General features: G+C 45.1%; 1 protein-coding gene across 1 annotated transcript in view; it reads left to right on the forward strand.

Annotated features, from left to right (window-relative positions):
* The window catches only part of PRKCH (protein kinase C eta), a 118,860-nt gene that overhangs the window by 42,594 nt on the left and 56,298 nt on the right, over window positions 1-19,968 (forward strand). The window contains exons 3-9 of the mRNA XM_017807686.1: window positions 6,459-6,609; window positions 7,432-7,466; window positions 8,978-9,066; window positions 10,688-10,817; window positions 11,722-11,849; window positions 14,334-14,477; window positions 15,241-15,414. Coding sequence (XP_017663175.1) covers window positions 6,459-6,609; window positions 7,432-7,466; window positions 8,978-9,066; window positions 10,688-10,817; window positions 11,722-11,849; window positions 14,334-14,477; window positions 15,241-15,414 — 851 coding nt within the window. The remainder of the gene's footprint in view (window positions 1-6,458; window positions 6,610-7,431; window positions 7,467-8,977; window positions 9,067-10,687; window positions 10,818-11,721; window positions 11,850-14,333; window positions 14,478-15,240; window positions 15,415-19,968) is intronic.

Consider the following 19,968-nt stretch of genomic DNA (forward strand, 5'->3'; position numbering starts at 1 on the left):
TGGGTTGTAGCCTTTAAATCCTGTTCTCTTTTCAGAGTCAGGCTGTCAGCTTCTTCTTTAATGCTGTGTTGTGTGTCTAATGTTTTAATTAGCAAGGCTTCCCATGGTTTTGACCATCCACAGGATCATGGCGATAAAACTCCTGATTAAAAGACACCAAACCTTAGTAAGGGATTTTTGTCATAACATACGTGTTTTCCAGCCTGGAAAATAAACATCTGGGTTTAGCCTCAGTTTACATTCAGTAGATGTGAGGAAGCCCACTGTTAGGTAAATATTGAGAGAACACCTACATACTGATGGCTGGATGGGGCAGGGGTGTGAATTTGTTTACTTGATCTGGTTTGTATATTCATTTCCTAAAACATCCACTACATCTCACTGTTAGGGCTTGGGCTAGATGAGCATTTAGCGTGATCTGAGATTGTTGTTCAGTGCTTGTGAGAGGTGAGGGATCTCTCAGTCCACTAGCTTGCTTTTTTACAATCCAGTAAGGTCAATGTTTGGGCTCTGCTCTGTGCTTTTATATCACTCAGTGCTTGCTTGCAGTGCTCCCAGGGGAGCTCAGGAAAACATGTATACTGTTCCTGGCACTAATAAAAGAAAAGCTTAATTAAATTTTAATCTACTATCATTATTGCTTTAAGGCTTTTTACATTGCTTTTTAAAAATATCTTTATTCCTTTCAAAGAAAAATCCCACTGATTCATGCAGGAGTGTAACACTAGACATTGTCATGTGTCAGGAGGTACCTGGATGACCTTTGCCGTGCCGGTGTTACAGCAGCAGTCGATAGCACGGCAGCAAGATTGATTTCCAATAGATGGGACCTGAGAGGCTTTAACTACTTGAGGCAAATAGTTCCACACACACACACCTCACTTCATCCTGCAGCTCCTCCTCTTGTTTTCCTGCTGTAGTTACTGCCACCGCTGTAAGGATTTTCCTGAAATAACCCTCCGGAATAGAAAATGGGAGGGAGAGAAATGGGGGGGATCTCTGACTGGGAAGGGCAGGATCAGGTAAGCTCAGGGGACAGGTGGGGTGGTATTAGAGGCTGCAGAGTGGGTGAGGATGTGCTAGTGCTTGCACATGTCCTCAGACGACTCGGTGGGTTATTTATTCTCCTCTTTCTCTGCGTGTATAATTTCCACTGCCATACACACGTGTTCAGCATGAGTGGAGAGGAGGAAAGAGGAAGAGGCTTTTCAGTATTGAACTTTGTAGCTACTTTTGCACATAACCAGTCACAGTATATCCCTCATGGTTACAGATGTCCAAATTTAACCACGGATGTGGAAACTCCCTCCACTGAGCAATTACTTGTCTACTTTTATAGCAGTATTTGGACATTCATTTGAACCATTCATGGTGGTTGTTGCTTTACCAGAGATTAGAGGCTTTTAAAAGTCTAGGTCTCTTAAAGTGGTCTAGGATGGCTTTGTTTTGTAAAATGTTCTCTGTATACAGAAGGAAAATATATATCCTATAGGAAATTGGCCAGAATGCAAAATATGAGCGGGGAAAAATCTCTCTGATGGCTTTGTATTCTCTGACACCAAAGGTGAGAGGCACAAGGGGCTGCTGCATTGGCCAGCCTGTCATAGAATCAGAGTGATTTGGGTTGGAGGGACCTTAAAGATCATCTCGTTCCAGCCCCCCTTCCCTGGGCAGGGACACCTTCCACTAGACCAGGTTGCTCCAAGCCCATCAACCTGGCCTGGAACACTTCCACAGATGGGGTTTCCACAGTTTCTCTGGGCAACCTGTGCCAGTTGCCTCAGCACCTTCACAATAAAGAATTTCTTCCTAATATACCATCTAAACCTACTCTTTTTCAGTTTGAAGCCATTCCCCCCTTATCCTATGACTCTATGCCCTTGTAAACAGCCCCTCTTCATATTTCTTGTAGGCGCCCTTCAGGTACTGGAAGGCTGCAGTAAGGTCACCCCAGAGCCTCTTCTCCAGGCTGAACGATACGAATTCTTTCAGCCTTTCCACCAGCAGACTTCGGTGCTGTGTTGATGGATGGTTTCTGCAGCCTCTCCCTCAGCAGTGCTGGGACCTGTTTAACAGATGTGATGGGTGTGAACTGAGGAACTGCCTTCCTGGTGACTGGAGAGGGTGGTGGTTGGGAGGAAGGAGGTTTTGGTAGCGATATGTTCCACCATTTCAAAATCACTTGCACCTTGTTGAAGGGCTGAACCTTCCTGCTCCACAGTGTGGTGTGTGGGATGCATGAGTACCCAAGCCCTCAGAGAGAGGGATTTATTCTGTGAGATGGGGTTGTATATGTAGATCCACTAGAGCACGTGGTAGGTGGTCTCCTGAAGGTACACCTGGGCCTGAGGTATGGCTGAGGTTGTGCTGGGCTCTCCCTCCCCTTTCCACTTAAGCCAGTACCAGGAAATGGGAAAAGTAGTGCCCAAAAGAGTTGGTTGCATATGAAAAGTAATCCTTGCTGAAGTCGCTCTCCTGCTTAGTAACACTTAGATTTGTTATAATGTAATGTGAAGTGAACATAATCACAGGTGAGGATCACCTGGAAGATGTGCAGCATCTGGACAAAGTTAGCAGGGTAACACAGCCGAGTAGCATGAGGAAATGTGAAATTCGAGTAATGTTTGAAGTATGAGTTATGCTTTTAGTAAAGAAAAAAACCACCTTGTAGCATGTGTTTTAATGAAAAGTGGGTCAGTAAGAGAGAACCTGTTGTCCTATGTGAGATGTTGGTGGCTGGAGAACAGGAGGTGGGGGCCAAGTGCAGCTCAAAGGAGAAGGCACTAGGCTGGCCATGGGTGTGATCCACCAGTACAGGCAGCATGGAGACTTCTGCTGCCCATGAAAAAGCAGCTGTCAGTTTTCTGTTTCCATGAACTGTTCCAAAGTTGCAGTGTGTCTGAAGCCAGGCAAACCATAGGGATGCACAGCAGTGGCTTTGCAGGCCACGTCCAAGTGTCCCCTGTTCTTGGTGCAGAGGATTGGTTTTCTCTTGGCTGTGTGTGGGCTCTGCTGCATGAGAGAGCACCAGGGAGGTGATCACCCCATGCTGGTCCTTGATGGGAACCGTAACAAACACAGAAACTGCATGAGCTAAATTGGGAACATATTCTCTTAAACTCTGCTAAATGTGAGTGCAGGAACTTAAAGGGCTTCTAATGGAGCAGCTGGTATGAAGCAAGCTGGTAACTGGATTCCTTCTTTAGGTGCTTTATTTACATGCTCACCATGCACTCACAGACTCTGTGCTTCCCTTTCCATGCCTCAGAAGTTCTCCTGTACATGCTGAACACCAGTACAGGATACTTTTCCAGTTGAGGTGTTTGGCCCTTATCTAGGAAAACAAGAAAAAAGCTGCTTGCTTAAACCTAGATCAAAGAGATGTTCTCTTGAATTTGAAGTTGGGCAAATTCTGTAATACTGTAAGGAATATTTTTATTGTTATTATTTTTTTAATTCTCATGTGAAGTTGCAGGACGCTCTGGCTCAGCGAAGCAACTGGCTCTTGATTTCCCTTTTGGGGAAGAGGGATGGTCTGGTTGACCTCTTGAAGTTCTTCTCAGGCATGTTTCCTATGGTAGATAACGAGGCTGTTGAACTTGTGCAATAATTGAATGTTTGAAAGGAATATTAAACTCTGCAAATCAGCTCTCGCTTCTAGAGATCAAAATGACAGCTTTTGTGTGGGAAAGAGGCAAATTATCTCCCAGCTGCAAGGTTCCTCCATCTTGCTGTCATGTGTTTCTGGTTGCCCACTGACAGAGGCAGGATGCTGAACTAGGTGGATCAATGTTCTGACTCAATCTGGCAATTCCTGTGGTCCCCTGAATCCCGTTGACCTCAGTGGGAATTAAACACATGTTTAAGCACTTCCCTAGAAAGGCAGGCTCTTCTGTGCCAGTCCCTGCCCAACTGCTTGGAGCAGAGAGCAGGTCTTTGTTAAGTGCTTGGATTACCCTCACCACATCCTTTTTTTGCGTGTATGTTTTAGTGGGAAAATCCTAATCTATACCATGTGCTTCCGTTTTAAAAATAAATCCAAGCTGTCCTAAAGTCAAGCCGTGCTCCATGTCGCAGTTGTGCCATCATGTAGGGGGTTTCCATTAGTGCCTGTGGAGGGGACGAACCCACGAAAGGCTGGGAGAACACAGGAGAAAAAAAGCTCCTTGAGCTCTATGGCTGGCTTTGTTTCTAAACCTGTGTGGCAAGAGCACAGAAAGGAATACGGCCCCTTGAAGTGGCTGCGTTCAGTACTGACAGGATGGTTTCCCTTATCTCCACTCCTACAAAGAGGACTGGGAAATATGCCTGTGATGTGGGACTCCTGCATTTCAAGCCTTGATCAGGTTGACAGCTTTTCCTCTGTTTTTCCCCTCCGGCAGTTAATCAGCAAAGTTAGTTGAAAGCAGGGAATTGCTCTGCCCCCTTTTTGTGGGTGGATAAGCGGGATGGTGACAGCTGTGTTTGGGTTCTGCTGCCCATCCACCGCTCCGGGATGATCCGATGGGTGGGAAGTTTGCAGACTGCCCGTCCCTTCCTGTGTCATTATACCCATGCAGAGGGTTTGGCAAGAGCTGGGTTTTGTCTTGCATCCAGTCCAGGCTCAAAGCAGGAGTCCTGAGTACACACGTTGATGCAGTCACCTCCAGCAGACTCCGGTGTGTGTCCCCAGAATGCCCTTTTTTCCAGGGCCTTTACTTTGCAAAGCAACTGAATTGAAAACCACAGAATGCATTTCTTTCCTCTGAGGCAAGCGTGCCCCAGATGAGGCTTTGATCTGGGAAGCTCAGCTGAGCCTGACCTGGTCTGTGTGAGGGTCCCAGAGACCAGCTGGCTGGGATGTGCGTGTCAGATGGCTGCTGCCAAAAGGGAGTGGCTTTCTTGATCTAGAGCTCAGTTCTGCCTTTTGAGAGTCACTTGTTTTGTGTAAATTGAGCTTTGCTAGGAAATTGTTATATGGCTGAACTAAACCCAGTAAAAAATTAAATTATGCTGATAGATAATTAAATTGTGATATTAAATTGTGCCAGGAGAGGTCTAGTCTGAACATTAGGAAGCATTTCTTTACCAAGAGGTTGGTCAGACACTGGAACAGCCTTCCTAGAAAGGTGATCAGTGCCCCCAGCCTGTCAGTGTTTAAGAGGCATTTGAACAATGCTCTTAAAATATATTAATTTTTGGTCCGTCCTGAAGTAGTCAGGCAGTTGGACTAGATGATTGTTGTGGGTCCCTTACAACTGAACTAGTCTGTTCTTTTCTAAAATTACAGTAAATTTTGGGACAATTCAGATTTGAATGTCAGCAGTTCCTGGCTCCCTGCTTTCCAGAGCTGTAAAATATTATCTAACTTTGGAAAATGAGCACTTTAAAGAAAACTGAGTGTGGCACATATGAAACGACTAACGGTCATTGAAAAAATAGCCTGTTTTTTTTTATATAATACAGGAAGCAAAAGTGCTGCACATGGTGATACAGAAATGTAGCCTGAGAATACCAAAGGTATAACACTGTTCACCAAGCAAGGCGCTGCTTTGGCTCAGCAGGTGGGGTGCTGGTCATTTGGTTACATGTAGTCATGTTTTCAGGATTTATTGCCCAAAAAGCTGTGAGTTATAACAACTCATTAGCCTTAAGCTTCCAGTCTGTTTACAGTTTGTGAATTAATAGGTTAGTGACATGTCTCAATATAGGAGAGGAGTGAGAGGAAGATAGGAAAAGGCAGTTATTTCTACATGAAAAATGTAATTTTGAGCTAAAAGGTCCTTTGCAATTACCTTCTGTACCTGTCTCAGATGCTATCCTTGTTCTAGACCATGATCTCCCAACTTCTAAACTGGAGATGCAATTATGGCTTTTGAAAGTATTTTATCATAGAACCACAGAATGGTCTGGGTTGGAAGGAACCCTAAAGATCATCCAGTTCCAACCCCCTGCCATGGGAAGCGAGACTTTCCACTAGACCAGGTCGCTCCATGCCCTGTCCAACCTGACCTTGAACACTTCCAGAGATGGTGTATCCACAGCTTCTCTGGACAACCCATGCTAATGCCTCACCACCCTCACAGTCATTACTTTCTTCAAAATATCCAATCTAAACCTACTGTATTTCAGTTTAAATCCATTCCCCCTTGTCCTATCACTCCACGCCCTTGTAAAAAGTTCCTCTCCAGCTCTCTTGTAGCCCCTTTAGGCACTGAAAGGGGCTCTAATGTCTTCCCAGATCCTCCTCCTCTCCAAGCTGAACAATCCCAGCTCTCTCAGCCTGTCTCCATAGCAGAGGTGCTCCAGCCCTTGCATCATCCCTGTGGCCTCCTCTGGACTTGCTTCAGCAGTTCCATGTTCTCCTTATGCTGGGGACCTGAGTTGAACAGCATGGCAAAACCAGGAGTTTGTGTGATGATGTTAATGCTTTGTTGCCCTGTTTTGTGGGGTTTTTTAACTTCCTACCCCCTGCACAGGGACTCTCCAGAGGGATCGGATTTTTAAGAACCTCACTCGGAAGCGCCAGCGGGCGATGCGAAGGCGAGTGCACCAGGTGAACGGCCACAAGTTCATGGCCACCTACCTGCGACAGCCAACGTACTGCTCACACTGCAGGGAGTTCATCTGGTAAGGATGGCTCAAACAGGGTGTTTTGGAGCCTCCCATCCCTGGGGACCAACATGCAAGCCCCAGTCCTGAACTGGTCACCCGGCACTTTACCAAGGGCCACCAATGTGACACCCCTTGACCATCGGGTTTAGGAGGGCACGTTTGTGCTGCAAAGTGGAGTCTACTGGAGAGAGGCCAGAGGGGATGTGAATCTTGGATGCTGGCAACAGAATGGGGTGGTGTGGGGATGAGGCAGTGTTCCTGCCTTGTAACCACAGATATTGTTTCAAGGAGGAAAAAAGTAACTGAGGCAGCCTGAAGAAAGACCTCAGATATTAACTGGAGTGGAACACTGAGATTGCACTGAGGAAAAAAACAGTTGCTTGAAATTTTAGAGAAAACTCCTGAGAACAGAAAAGCCATCAGAGGTGTGAGGTGTGGGGTGATGCACGTGGGGGAGTAGGCAGAGCAGGGAGAAGAAGGTAGATATGTCTCAAAAGAACATGGAGTGGGAGAGATAATAACAGGGTGTGGGCTGCTGGGATCTGTCTAATATGTGCAGTGTATGTTGTAATGAAGTGAGAAATTTGAGAAATTAGAGTGAGAGGGAATAAGGGGAATACAGGCATGTTGGCAGCCTGCCCTGTAAGTCATGGCCTGTGCAGTGCTTTCCTGTGCTCTCACACCCCTATCCTGGATTGCACCATTACTGCTGGGCAGTTTTGCCTTGGGATCTGATCATCTGGTATCCTCTTGCATTTTGGCTCTCTCTTCTGTAAACAACCTGCAAGATGACCATCTTTCTGACGCTAAATTATGTTCGTGTTTTCTTTTGAACAGGGGCGTGTTTGGGAAGCAGGGATATCAGTGCCAAGGTAAGATGCTCCACTCCTACAGTGTGTGTGTGTAGGATGTGCTGTTTCGGGAGCGCTTTCCCATGCTGCTGGGACATCCTACAGTCACAAGCTTCTCTGAAGTCACCACTCCTCTTCCTCCCCAGCCAGCCAAAACTGTGCATTTGAGCATCTGTCAAGCTTGCATGCATGCAGGAGTGACCACTGACATTCCTGCAAACACCTGGGGGTCCGGTTGCTGTGTTTCATCCTGTGCAGATCCACTGAGTTGCTGACTACATGCAACACCCAACTAGGCTTGAGGCACCCAGGGTTCCTTCAGGACAGTGTTCAGCGGGTATTGTGACACGAAGTGCCCTACTGGAATGGCCACCCTCTTCCTTTCTCTCCCTATGAAGTTCAAATGGAGTAAAATTAGGGATTTTGTGACTTCAAAGGGTAGTTTGTGGGCTGACACAGCACTTTTGTCTGAATGCATGGTTTGGCTGAATGGCTGTGTAGACGTATGTGGTGCTTTTTGCATTTAATTATTGTTCTGCCTCTCCCTTTTTTTGCCTTTTCCTCTCCCTTTTTCCCAGAATTACCTGCTTCACAGGTGTGTGGTCATTGATTATAGCCTTCTAATGCAGCCTGTTTCTCGTGCAATATAACAGGGCATTGGTGTCCTCATATGAAAGGAAGCTGCATGTAAACAAAATGGATATACTGCATAAAATATCTGGGTGGAAGTGAATGTTATTGGTAGCCCTTCATGAGTGAAAGCTTAAAGCAACAAACAGAATAGTGTGAGACCCCGAAAAATATCTGCCATTTGCAGTTGCCACTACAAAAATCTCCTTATGCAGACAGTGGCTGCTGGTCTTAGTGATGTCTACAGCACACGCTGGGTTATGGAATGAAGGAATCCAAGTTGATTCCAGCCAAGCCATCTTCAGACTTGGAGAGAGCCCAACTCAGATTTAGGGCTGATTAGCCCTCTTGATGGGGACTAACTAACTGGCCTAGACACTGCCCCGTTCTGCTGCAGTTATCCAGCTTCCCAGACCCAAGCGTTGCACTGAGCCTCAGGGACAAACTAACCTGGGCAGGATGCGCTTGGATACCCAGCCTAAGAGGCACTATGCCACTGAGATGCAGGGATGACTCTGGGTATCTCAGACCTGTGTTCTCTAAGATGGGTTTTGTGTGTTATGTGAAACACTCTTAACTGGATAATTATTTCAACAGCATTCTTTTAGTTAATTTGAGAAATTACACTGTTGTTTCTGTGTGCATCACCCATATTTTTGATAGGCGGCTTTTTATAGGCTGTATGAATGACCCAGTGCAGGATTTCTGTTGCAGTGGGTTAAAGATACATCCCCAGATCTGTTAGGAGATTTTGTTAATTCCAAGACACCGATTATTCAGTTATTTTTCACGTCTTTACTGTGTGCTGTTGATACAGCTAAACCTTAAAGAACCCAGCCTGTGGGTTGATGTGTTCTGAGTCTTTCAAGAGCTCTTTTCAGCATGCCTCTTTTATTTCCTAGTATGCACCTGTGTTGTACACAAGCGCTGCCACCACCTAATTGTTACAGCTTGCACGTGCCAAAACAATACTAACAAGACCGATCTTAAGGTAAAGTCATGCTGGTAATTTTGGGTCATCGTGCTTTGTCTGGGGTTGTCAGGGTTGCTGGGGTTGCCCTGTAACAGACTTTACTCTGTGTTATCATGTTACCCTATGTTATTCATGGATTTAAAAGTGGGAAAGAATGTTAGTGACATGTAAAGGCCAAACAATGTCATCCAGTTGTTCCTTTGTCGATGCCAATAACTGTTTGGACTAGCATATGGTTTAGGAAGTTAGAGTGTCTTCATTGGAAGACATCAAAGAATAGCAAATCCACTGTTTTCCGTGGTAATTTTCTTGCCTGATTAACTGTGGTGCAATCAAAATTTGGTGCCTGTTTCTTGATGTGGGTTTCTCTGGCCAACTACCAGTCTTTGTTATGCCTATTTTTTCTTTTCTGGTAACCTGAAGTGCCCATTTAGTCATTGCTCCACACCTTTGGCCTGTATGTTGTAACAAAGAACCCTTGCATAACTTGTGTTTCTGAAGGTTTTCTTTCTTGCTAGTTCTGGCTGTATTTGATGGGAGTAACATCTCCACCTAAAACTGCTCTGTGCGTTGCGTGTCTCATTTCTGTAACTGGAAATTGTTTAATAACTGTTTGAGGAAAAATCAAGTAAAATCTATTTATTCATGAGGTAGCCCTGTGTTTTGTGCCATGCAATTGCCTTTGTTTGTTATTTCTTGCCTGCAAACTGCTGAGCTGAACTTCTTAAGACAACCCCATGACAAGCCAGATCAAAATAAGTTAAAATGCCTAAGGGTAAAGTGCAATTTAAATAGTGGGTGTCCTTGCCCCTCTCTCAGGATTATGAAGGGTTTATAACACATTTAAGCTACTTTAAAAGAAACCAAAGGTGAGGAGGCACTGTTCACTTTAAACTTGTTGTTCCAGTCCCACCCCTGACTTTTCTTTATGGAGCTGTGCGTTCCTCCTCAGCCTTCCAGGATCTGAATGTTGAAAAACAAAGTCAAAAGTGATGAATTTGCTAAACGGGGGCTGGTTTCTTCAGGCGATGGAACATTTTTGAAGGTGTCTTTGAGATCTGAATGATTTACAGTCGGAAAAGAACAAGGTTAAAAAGGGGGTGAGAGCAAGTGATAAAATGAAATGTGTGGCTGAAAGAAAAGCCTGTTAATAACAAGGACGGTGAGAAGAGGATTGAGAATTTTAGGAGGAGGTGCCAAAGCTATTCTATATTAAATTTAATAAAATCAACAGTTTGACCTAAAGTTACATTTTTGCACATAGTGTGCAAGTCAATAATTTGAAAACTGCGTGGTTACAAACTACTATTGCTCACACTGCAGTGGGATTGGCTTGTGATGAGGTAATCCACACTTCTAATTCTAATTTGACTTTAAGAATTTAGGGTCTAGACAGCCCTTATTTTAAAATCTGCTTTGCCAGGTAGTCCAGCCAGGGAGAGCAGGGCTGGCTCACAGCAGATGACACTGGTCATTCAGTGTTCACTTGCAGTAAACCTCAGTGAGATGATGGGTCAGGACATTTTCTGACTCGGAATTATTTCCTTAGTCTTACACTGAAATGTCTGTATGTACGTGAACATCATCTTATATATATGTATTTGAATTTTAAACCTGTGCTTCTCTTCTGGTGCCTCAGGTGACCGAACAGAGGTTTGGAATCAACATTCCTCATAAGTTCAGCGTCCACAACTACAAAGTCCCGACGTTCTGTGACCACTGCGGGTCCTTGCTCTGGGGAATCATGCGACAGGGTCTACAGTGTAAAAGTGAGCAGCTTCTCACTGTTGCCTTTTCACAAAACACATTTATTTTTAGACTTCCGATGCACCGTGTGGGCTTGATTTGTGCAACCTTGAAGAGAAAGCTGAGCAATGAATATTCATCTTTGTAAGAGTTAAAAAAACCTCCGATCTACTTTTTAATCTCGGGCTGCCGGAAGGACTCTACTTTGCACTCTCAGCACAGCTTTGTTTAACTTGCATTATTAAAAATATTCTGCTTCCTGCATTCATATTTTCCCTTTACCTGAAGGTTTTTCCTCAGCTAATGAGATAAGGCAATGAAAAGGCATCCGAGGGGAAAAAGAGGGCATTGCTTTAGGCTGACTACCCTGTCTGTTAATTGATGACAAAGCATGTCCTGGTGTTATGTTTTTGTTTCAGTGATACGGTCTGTAAAATCCTAACAGTCTCCGTGTGCCTTCCTCTCCCACAAGAGGGTGCGCGTGTGCCCATGAGTTAGAGCAAGAATGATTTTTGCTTCCCACTGAGCACTGTCTTTCAAATTAGATACCTGAAAATGCAGGGAATGTTTGTTGCAAATTCTGTGACATTATAAATACTAACTGTACCTACAGGCATAGCCACAATGGTAGTTTTGTACCTCAAAAATACAAGCTTACGAATTGCTTCAGGCAATGTGGCATCCTACTTGGAGAGTTTGGGGTCTATTCCTCATTTTCAGGATTTTATTCTCTCGTAAGAGTCCTAATTTTGCTTCTACTTAGATCAATGGCAAAAATCCCTCTAGTTTAAAGATATGCTAATCTGGATCTACCCTGTGTTTCCTGAAGCAGAACTGCAAAATTATTTCTCTCAGCAGTAAATCCCTCCAAGTTGTTTAAATTGTTCCTTTGCTTTTGCTTTCCATCCCTCCCATCACCCGTGTCAGTCTGTAAAATGAACGTCCACATCCGATGCCAAGCAAACGTTGCTCCAAACTGTGGAGTGAACTCAGCAGAGCTTGCTAAAACCTTGGCATGCATGGGTCTGCAACCAGGAAGCATTTCCCCAAATTCGGTGAGTCTTTTTCTTTTAGCTTTTTCCTCCTCTATTTAAAACATTTACAACGGAGTCTGTATATGGGTGCAGAGACTTCAGTTAGGACAGATGGTGTTGGGTGGTGGAATGCAGGAGTAGGTTGTTACTGTCTGTGGCTTGTGGCAAAGGCTTCACCTGGGAAATGGATGCTTGATATCCAGGTTTACCCTGGTGCAGCCTTTAATCTATAGGTGTTGCTTTGCTATATGTTTATGTTTCACAGTGCTGTGACTCCATTCACTCTTTTATCTGTTTGTCGTGAATGAGAGGAGAATAAGGCCCCTAAATAATTAGTGGTCAATATAATTCATGCCATACATTTTTTCACTTTCACTGCAAGCAAAAATGCTCTGTCTGCGTGTGTGGCTTGTGACAGAGCAAAACAAGAGCTCAGCAAGAGACCTAGTTCTCTTCCCAGCTTCATCACTGTTTTTCTGAGTGTTCTTTGGGAAGCTGTTTCACTCTTCACTGCAGTAACTCTGGCTAAAAATCTGTGGTCCCTGTCAACACAATATCTTTTGAGAAACCTGGTCTAATGGAAGGTATCCCTGCCCATGGCAGAAAGCTTGGAATTAGATGATCTAAGGTCTTTTCCAAGCCAAACCATTCTATGATTCTGTGATCTCTGGTCTTAGGTGTCTTGAGACATGGTCCTTGTGAGATTGTTGCCAGGGTTGGGATGTAGCCATACAGATTTTATCTGTACAATTCCTGCTTGTCAGCACTTAAGGCATCCTAAAAATCTAGCTAGTGTATATCTGGATCTGTTCATGGAGTTTAAGACACACTGTAAGAACTTAAGTGAAAGTGCTGGTAATGGAAATCAGAGCTGTCATTTGATAACAGGTCAGTTTTCATAATGATTCCTTTGTGAGCAGTTTTGAAAAGTGAGTTTACTTGAGACCACTGTAACCCATAATAAAACGTTGGTCTATTTATATTTATTTGACCGAAAAAGAAAACATTAAAACCCAAAACGTAATTCCCAGTTGTGGTAAATCTTGTAATACAGTTAGTCAGCTACATTGATCAACCACATCATGCTGTATCAGCCTAGCATACTCATTAGGCCGTGCTGCCCCTTTGGATTTCAGTTAGTTCATAGCAGACTGTCTTATCTTCACTCTTCCTCCTGTAGCAGTTCAGGGGGACAATTATCCTGGGAGTTACCGGGAAGCAGAAGTCCCACACTCCCTTCTCAGTTCTGCAAAAATCAGCACTTGTTAACGTTTGTTGTTTGCATCATCTGCACATCAAAAGGAGATGAAACCAGAAAAAAAATAAAAAATCTGTGTTTGGTGTTTAACGATCTCTTCTTGTTATTTCTGAGCTGAAAGCTCCAGGAAAGTGTGTGCTGTAAGCACAGCCCTGAATGGCTTTATGCTGAATGAGAGTAGATTTAGATTAGATCTTTGGAAGAAATTCTTGACTGTGAGAGTGGTGAGGCACAGGTTGCCCAGGGAAGCTGTGGATGCCCCATCCCTGGAAGTGTTCAAGGCCAGGCTGGATGGAGCTTTGAGCAACCTGGTCGAGTGGAAGGTGTCCCTGCCCACAGCAGTTGGAAGAAGATGATATTTAAGGTCCCTTCTGGCTCAAACCATTCTATCATTCTATGAACGATTTCCCTGTGGTGACAAGTCTCCTGTGCAGGAGGAACTTTGCTGTACACCGAAGTAGTCACAAGATGGAGCTCACGAAGTCCGTGTGAGTTTGTTCAGACTAATAAACTGAATAAGAGTGCTCATTTGTATGCATACACATACCTGGAGAGCCGTGAACTGAGGGCACTGGAGGCTGACTTGATCTTTGTGTACTTCAGAATTACAGAGCTCTAGAAATGTGTGCTAACACTGGTACGATTCACTGGTACAATTCCTGAATATGCAGCACCTCACTGCTGGTGTGGGAATGAACAGCTTTCCATTGAATTTACAGCTGTGGGGGAAGCCAGCAGCCCAGATGTGGGAAAGAAACATGTTCTGAACTTTGGGTCCTGCTAAACTGGGCTTTGAGTAAGACTTAAAATTGGGTAGAAACCTGAGAAATTCAGATGAAATCTGCTCTGGTTCTAGATCTCACCAGCACTTCACCTACTGCACAAGTTATGGAGTTCTCCTTGCTCTGCTGTTAGATAGGGAGTGAGGATGGAGAGAGTCAGATTTGCCTCTTGGATCTGCTGGGCAATGGGTTTACAACTCGAAATGCCCAGGTTAGGAGCTGGTGTTGATATCTCTGCACATCCCTGAGCAGTGCTGAGTTTGGCCTGTCACACATGGCAGCTCTGTGGGATGGTGGTACCAACACAACTTTCTGTTCCAGTGGCCATACAGTGCCCCTGAACAGGTCCCAAATGCCCATGTTGGTGGCTTGACCATCTGTGAGCACCTCTGAGTCAGAAGTACCATTTCTATGCAGACTGATACTTCTGTGATTCTGTGATTCTATGCTTTCTTCCTTCCACAGAAACTGGTTTCGAGATCTACATTGAGACATCAGGGAAAAGGCAGCCTGAAGGATGGCAACAACGTTAGTGAGAGTTCAGAGAGCAAACTTGGGATCAAAGACTTGACCTTCCTTCGTGTATTGGGAAAGGGAAGCTTTGGAAAGGTGAGAGTTATTCGTGGCTCTTTTGTGGGAAACCACATTCCTTATTTAAGAAGCTCCAAGGTAGGTGAAGTTATTTCATAACATGGCACACAGGCTGTCCGGTGGTACTCCAGTGTAAGTACTAAGTGGTACCTCCTTTGTTCAACAAAGCTGGTCACAGAGAGCAGGGAGAAAAGGGAAGAGAAAGAAAGTTGACAACAAAGTTAAGAAGTGAATATCACAGAAAAGAAAGAAGTTAACACCTGAAGGAACAGCTGCATGCCAGGGCCCATACCAAGAATTGCAAGTGTGTGTGTGTTAGCACTCGTTTGGGCAGCATTTCTTGGAGCATGTAAAGACTTCTCCTTTAAAGGAAACAAGACAGTGGTTTCAAGTGTGGTGAGATGGGGGTTTTGTTTCTCTGCTTTGCCACAAAGCTGATATGAAATGGTGCGTTTGGGTTTGATGACTGAGGAGGGAATTGGGATGAATGGCACTGCCCAGTGAGTTTTTCCTGGCACAGTGGGTGACCTTCGACCAGCTGTCCCTGTGCCAGACATTGGAGCAACGTGTGTGGGTATTTCTGTCCAGAGAAGCCTGCTGCAGGCAGTAGCATGTGTCATTGATTGTACACTGATGCCCAGACTAACAGGCTGACTCACTTTCATCCACAAGCCTGGTCATGAGATGACTGACCTTTCCAGTGTGAGAAGGTGCGAGAGGCTCTGTGTTGCTCAGAGACCGAGGGCTCCACCCTTGCCACTCACCCTCCCCTTTGGTTTAGGTGATGCTTGCCAAGATGAAAGACAGTGGGCAGCTCTATGCAGTGAAGGTGTTGAAGAAGGACGTCATTCTCCAGGACGATGATGTTGAATGCACCATGACTGAGAAACGCATCCTTTCCTTAGCAAGGAACCACCCATTCCTCACCAAGCTCTACTGTTGCTTCCAGACTGCTGTAAGTATAGCCCAGGGAGTGGACAGCCTTTCTCCTGACACTGGCTGGCATGAGGCACTCTGCTGTATATTTGGCCCCTGGCCCATTATAAATGTCTGCCTTAGACCCAGGAGAAACCTCTCTGCTCAAGGGTGAACAGAGCACTCTGCTGTATTCCACCTCTAACATCTGCTGGGCATTTGGCAAACAAAATCCTGGCTTGTTCTAAGCTCCCCAACAAACTGGTAAGACACGAAGGTCTTCCCTAGAAACATCTCCATGCCAGTGAATGTTTCCAAATGCTTATGTGCAAATGTCTACAGACCTGCAGTGTCCTCTGGTTGCTGTGAGATCTCAAGCTCTGCTCTGTTGCTACCTGAATTTTAACAGGCCTGTGTTTGAATTTTCAGCAAAGTCAGAGATTTGTGCTTGGAAGTAGGGGTAGCCTCCTGTCTCTGCCAGCCTTTGTATACTGGTCAGAACTGAACAAAAGATCCTTCTGGGGTTACTGGAAAGAGTCTGACTGACATGGGTGGACACCGAGTCAGGTCCATGTACAGCTGGTATTTCTTTTTGTGTAGAGAAGACAAGTGGCAGCATTGCTGTCACTTGTGCCTTGTGTACCTCAGTGGAGGACTGCACATGCACTGCCTGCCTGCTGGTGTGGGTGGTGGAGGGAGGAGTGGCTGAGGTGGAGGCAGCGGCCACAACCCTGTGCCAGCAAGGTGAGTTTGGCAGTCCCTCAGCTAAGCTGTTATTAGGACTGAAGCATTTTCTGCAGTGTAGCTCTTCCAAACTGCCTGGACTCCTTTCCAGTTGCATTTTGTCCTTTGCTAAATGGCAGTAGAGCTTGTTTTCCTCTGAGAACAGGCAGGAGAAACTTGCCCTTTTAATTGTGGCTTCGCTCCTCCTACGTAAACCCAAAATACTTGAAAAAAAAAAAAAAAAGGCAGACAAATGCATCCTGCCACCCACCTATTTCTCTTTTCAGTGAGGTGATGCAACAACCAGCTATGGAGTTGAAGAAATATGCTTATTGAGGGTGGAGCTCTTGGGTAGACTCATGTAATAGAAATGAGATGGTTGTGTTGATTTTTTTTTTTTTAATACACAGCTCACATGGTTCACAGAGCACCTGGGCTGTATAGCAGAAGCAAAGCTTGTCATAGTAACCAAGGAAACTCCTATTTTATTTAATAATATTTCAACTTTTAGTGCTTTTCCTGAAATACCAGAAATGTCCAGTGTTGACACGTTCTGTTTGAGGTCAAATGTGAGATACCAGTGGGTTTTGCCACTTGTTGCTGTGCCCTTTGCTATGGCCTTGCTCCCTGAGTTACAGCGTAGATGTGGAAATAACACGTGTTCTCCTGGGCTGTGCAGAGTGTTTCCCATGAACTTAAGCAGGATTTAAGGTCACTGTGTGAGTGCCATCTATCATGTTCAAAAAAATGAATGCAATCTGCTGTGAGTGCAGACAAGGTCTTCTGGGCTGATGAAGTAATTGCGGAGTCTTTTGCAAAGAGGAAGAAAAGGGAAGAACTCAGCCTGTTTAGACTAGCAAATTGAAAGCAAAAAGAGGATCTGATTGATGTCTGCAGATGTCGAACACTGAGGAGGGAAACAAAGCTGTCAAGATTCTGGCTAAGATTAAATGAGTCTAGACTGGCCATGGGTACAGTTAGACAGAAAATGAAAAGGAGGTTGCTAAACAGTAGAGCAGCCCGGAACAGGAATTTCTGGACCAGCTGGTCATCAGAGGAGCGGAGGGAAGAACCCCTCAGCCCTTGGTGCCCTGAACACAGAGCTGGTCAGTCTCTGAAATGGTGCCAAGGGAGTGGTGCTTGTCTAGCAGGACCCTGCTATTTCCAGTCTTTCCTAGGTTCCTCTTTTACTTGAATCCCACTTTGCTTCATTGTCTGGATTGTCTGTAACAGAAAACCACTTCCGCCCGATAATAAACAAAACCAAAAAGGAAGGGTTTGCGAAAACAAAAAAAAGGCAGATTTCAAGCTAATGTGGTTCATGACGTCTTTTGCCCATGGTCTGCACTCAGTGACACCCACTACAATCCAGAATAACCAGATTTAAATTGCTTATTAAAGCATAATTAAATCCTTTTGCTATAGTAAAGAAATGATTGCAACAGCAGGGTATCCACTGGACAGAACCCTTCCAGGAGGACTTAACTAGGCTGATATGAACTTAGGGTTTCTGTTTATCCTTTGTATGGCCTTGGGATATCCCCTACATTTACAAGAACTTGGCATACATACATCTGTAACATTATATATATATAAAGAGTAACCACTTCTTCAAAATGTCAGCCTGCAACCATATATAAAAATGTTGGAATTGGGGGCAGAGTTACACAAAACAATACCTAATTTCACTTGCAGTTACGTGGAAACCACGTCACATGTGTCACACTTATAGCCCAGACTGTGAAAATGTGGTATTAACAGTTCATGTTATAAAAAACAAAGCATGACTCCAGTCTGCCATGGAGATCCTGGATACATGATGACCTACTGGGCCTGCTGTTAGGAATTTTTTAAGAGCTGGCCACTTTGAGGCTTCTTACTATTTGTCAAAGCACAGTCAGAGCCTGATCCCATAAGATGCATCAGGACAGGCTGGGACTAACTGGCAGGGTTGTAGCCCAGCTGGAAGGTACCCAGGGCTTAAGGTGCATGCCAAGCTCAATGTGAGCCAGCAGTGCAGTCCCACAGCACGTGAGTTAAATTATGTACTGGGCTGCTTTGGGAGCTCGGGAGACTCATTATCCCTGCTGCTTGGCACTGGTGAGGCTGTGCCTAGAACAGGGGTGTCCAGCTACAGCCTCCCCCTTCCCAGTTCAAGAGGAAATTGTGGAAACTAGAAAGGAAGGTACTTGTAAGTGCATGAGATGCTGCTACAGTTTGAGGACAGAGCGCTCAGAGGCTTGGCTGGATCTAGAGCCCTTTAAATTCTAACTCTTGTATAACATTCCACCCAAACCAGCAAACTCTTCCCCTGAATTAAGCAGCCTGGGGGTGACTTTAACAGCCCAGGGGATGTCCATGCTGCATGGAGTGGTGTTGTGTGGTGCCAGTAATGCAGCATTATTGCAGTGTGTTCGAGGCCAGGCTGGATAGAACTCGTAGCAACCTGGTCTAGTGAAAGATGTCCCTGCACATGGCAAGGGGGTGGGAACTGGACAGTCTGTAAGGTCCCTTCCAACCCAAACCATTCTATGATTCTGTGATTAGCTGAGCTGGCACAGGTACCCAAAACAGCAATGCATTACCCAAGTTCATGTATATTGCTGCTACTTTTTCTCACCTGTTTTAGAGCTGGCTGAGGTTTTTCTGTGCTTACATTTGCCACTGATGGTTTTCAGAAAGGTTTTCTGTTCTCTTGTGCTGCCTCTGTGCTCAGTGTGGTCCTAACTTAGTCTCAGATGCAGCACAAGTGATGCCCTCCAGCAGAGGTGGCCTTATTTGCCCGGGGTGGGCTGAGGCTGCCTGACCTCCAAACAGCCTCCTCTCTCCATCACAGCCAAATCCTGCAGCCACTAGGTGGTAGAAGCTGCAAGGGCTGTCTCTGCCTGCTGTGGGTCACAGTTTTCAGAGACTAAAGAGGAAATACTAGCTGCCCAGCAGGCTGGCAGAGGCTGGATGTAGCACTCCGTGTGCCCAGCACTGGGCTGGGCAGTTCTGGACTTGTACCTCCAGATTCCTTTCCTATGAAAGGCAGGGAAGCAGTTCTGCTGCTCCATTGCAGGGGGGAGAGTTTAAGTCCTGCTCCAGCTGCATCTGTGGGAGGTCTTCCTTGCTCACCACATCTCTGTTTTTTAAATCTATTTTTTGATTGAAGGCCTTGCCTTGTGAGCTTTCCACCTTGCCTAAGCCATTTACCTCTGCTTTTTCTGGGGCCTTAGAATAATTCTTCAGTGTCAGAGAGGATTATGCTTCTGCTTCAGTAATCTGTGAGTTGCCAACAGGTGGTGGGACCTGAGGATAATCATGGATCCTGCATTAGAGGCCATAAGCACCAAAAAGTGTTTGTTTTCGTTTACCTGACACTGGTGTCGTCCAACACCTCAACAATACTGTCCTAGAGGGGGTGAAAGAGGCTATATGTATAAATAGCTAAGTCAGTAATGTAATCCTGGGGAATGTGAATCCTGGAATGTTTTAATTAAAATGAGTTTGCCGTAAGTGGGTCCTGTCTTCTTCGGGGGTTTAGGAACCATCCTTCCTGCACAGGTGGTTTGCTTTTAAATCCTTTTGTCTCCACTCATATGCATGAGAATGAAAAGGGCTGGGGGAGATCAGCTTCCCATTCAAATAGTGTCAAATAGCTTCTGGGTTTTATGTTTATTGCCCTTATCCCTTTTCTCACAACCAAAGGGTCCTTCCAGGGGACTGTCCCCCAGGCGATGCCGTTCCCAGCACTGTTCCTGTCAGCCTGATCGTTATATGGATTTGCTTTGCCTGTAGCTCTGCTGACAGTTGCTGAGGCAGAGCCTGCCCGTGTTGTTCCAAAAATAGTGAGACACGAGAACTTGGCAGAGGGACGTGATTTTCTATA

Source organism: Lepidothrix coronata, unplaced genomic scaffold, assembly GCF_001604755.1.
Source record: "Lepidothrix coronata isolate B3197 unplaced genomic scaffold, Lepidothrix_coronata-1.0 Scaffold19, whole genome shotgun sequence".
In the NCBI taxonomy this organism is placed as follows: domain Eukaryota; kingdom Metazoa; phylum Chordata; class Aves; order Passeriformes; family Pipridae; genus Lepidothrix; species Lepidothrix coronata.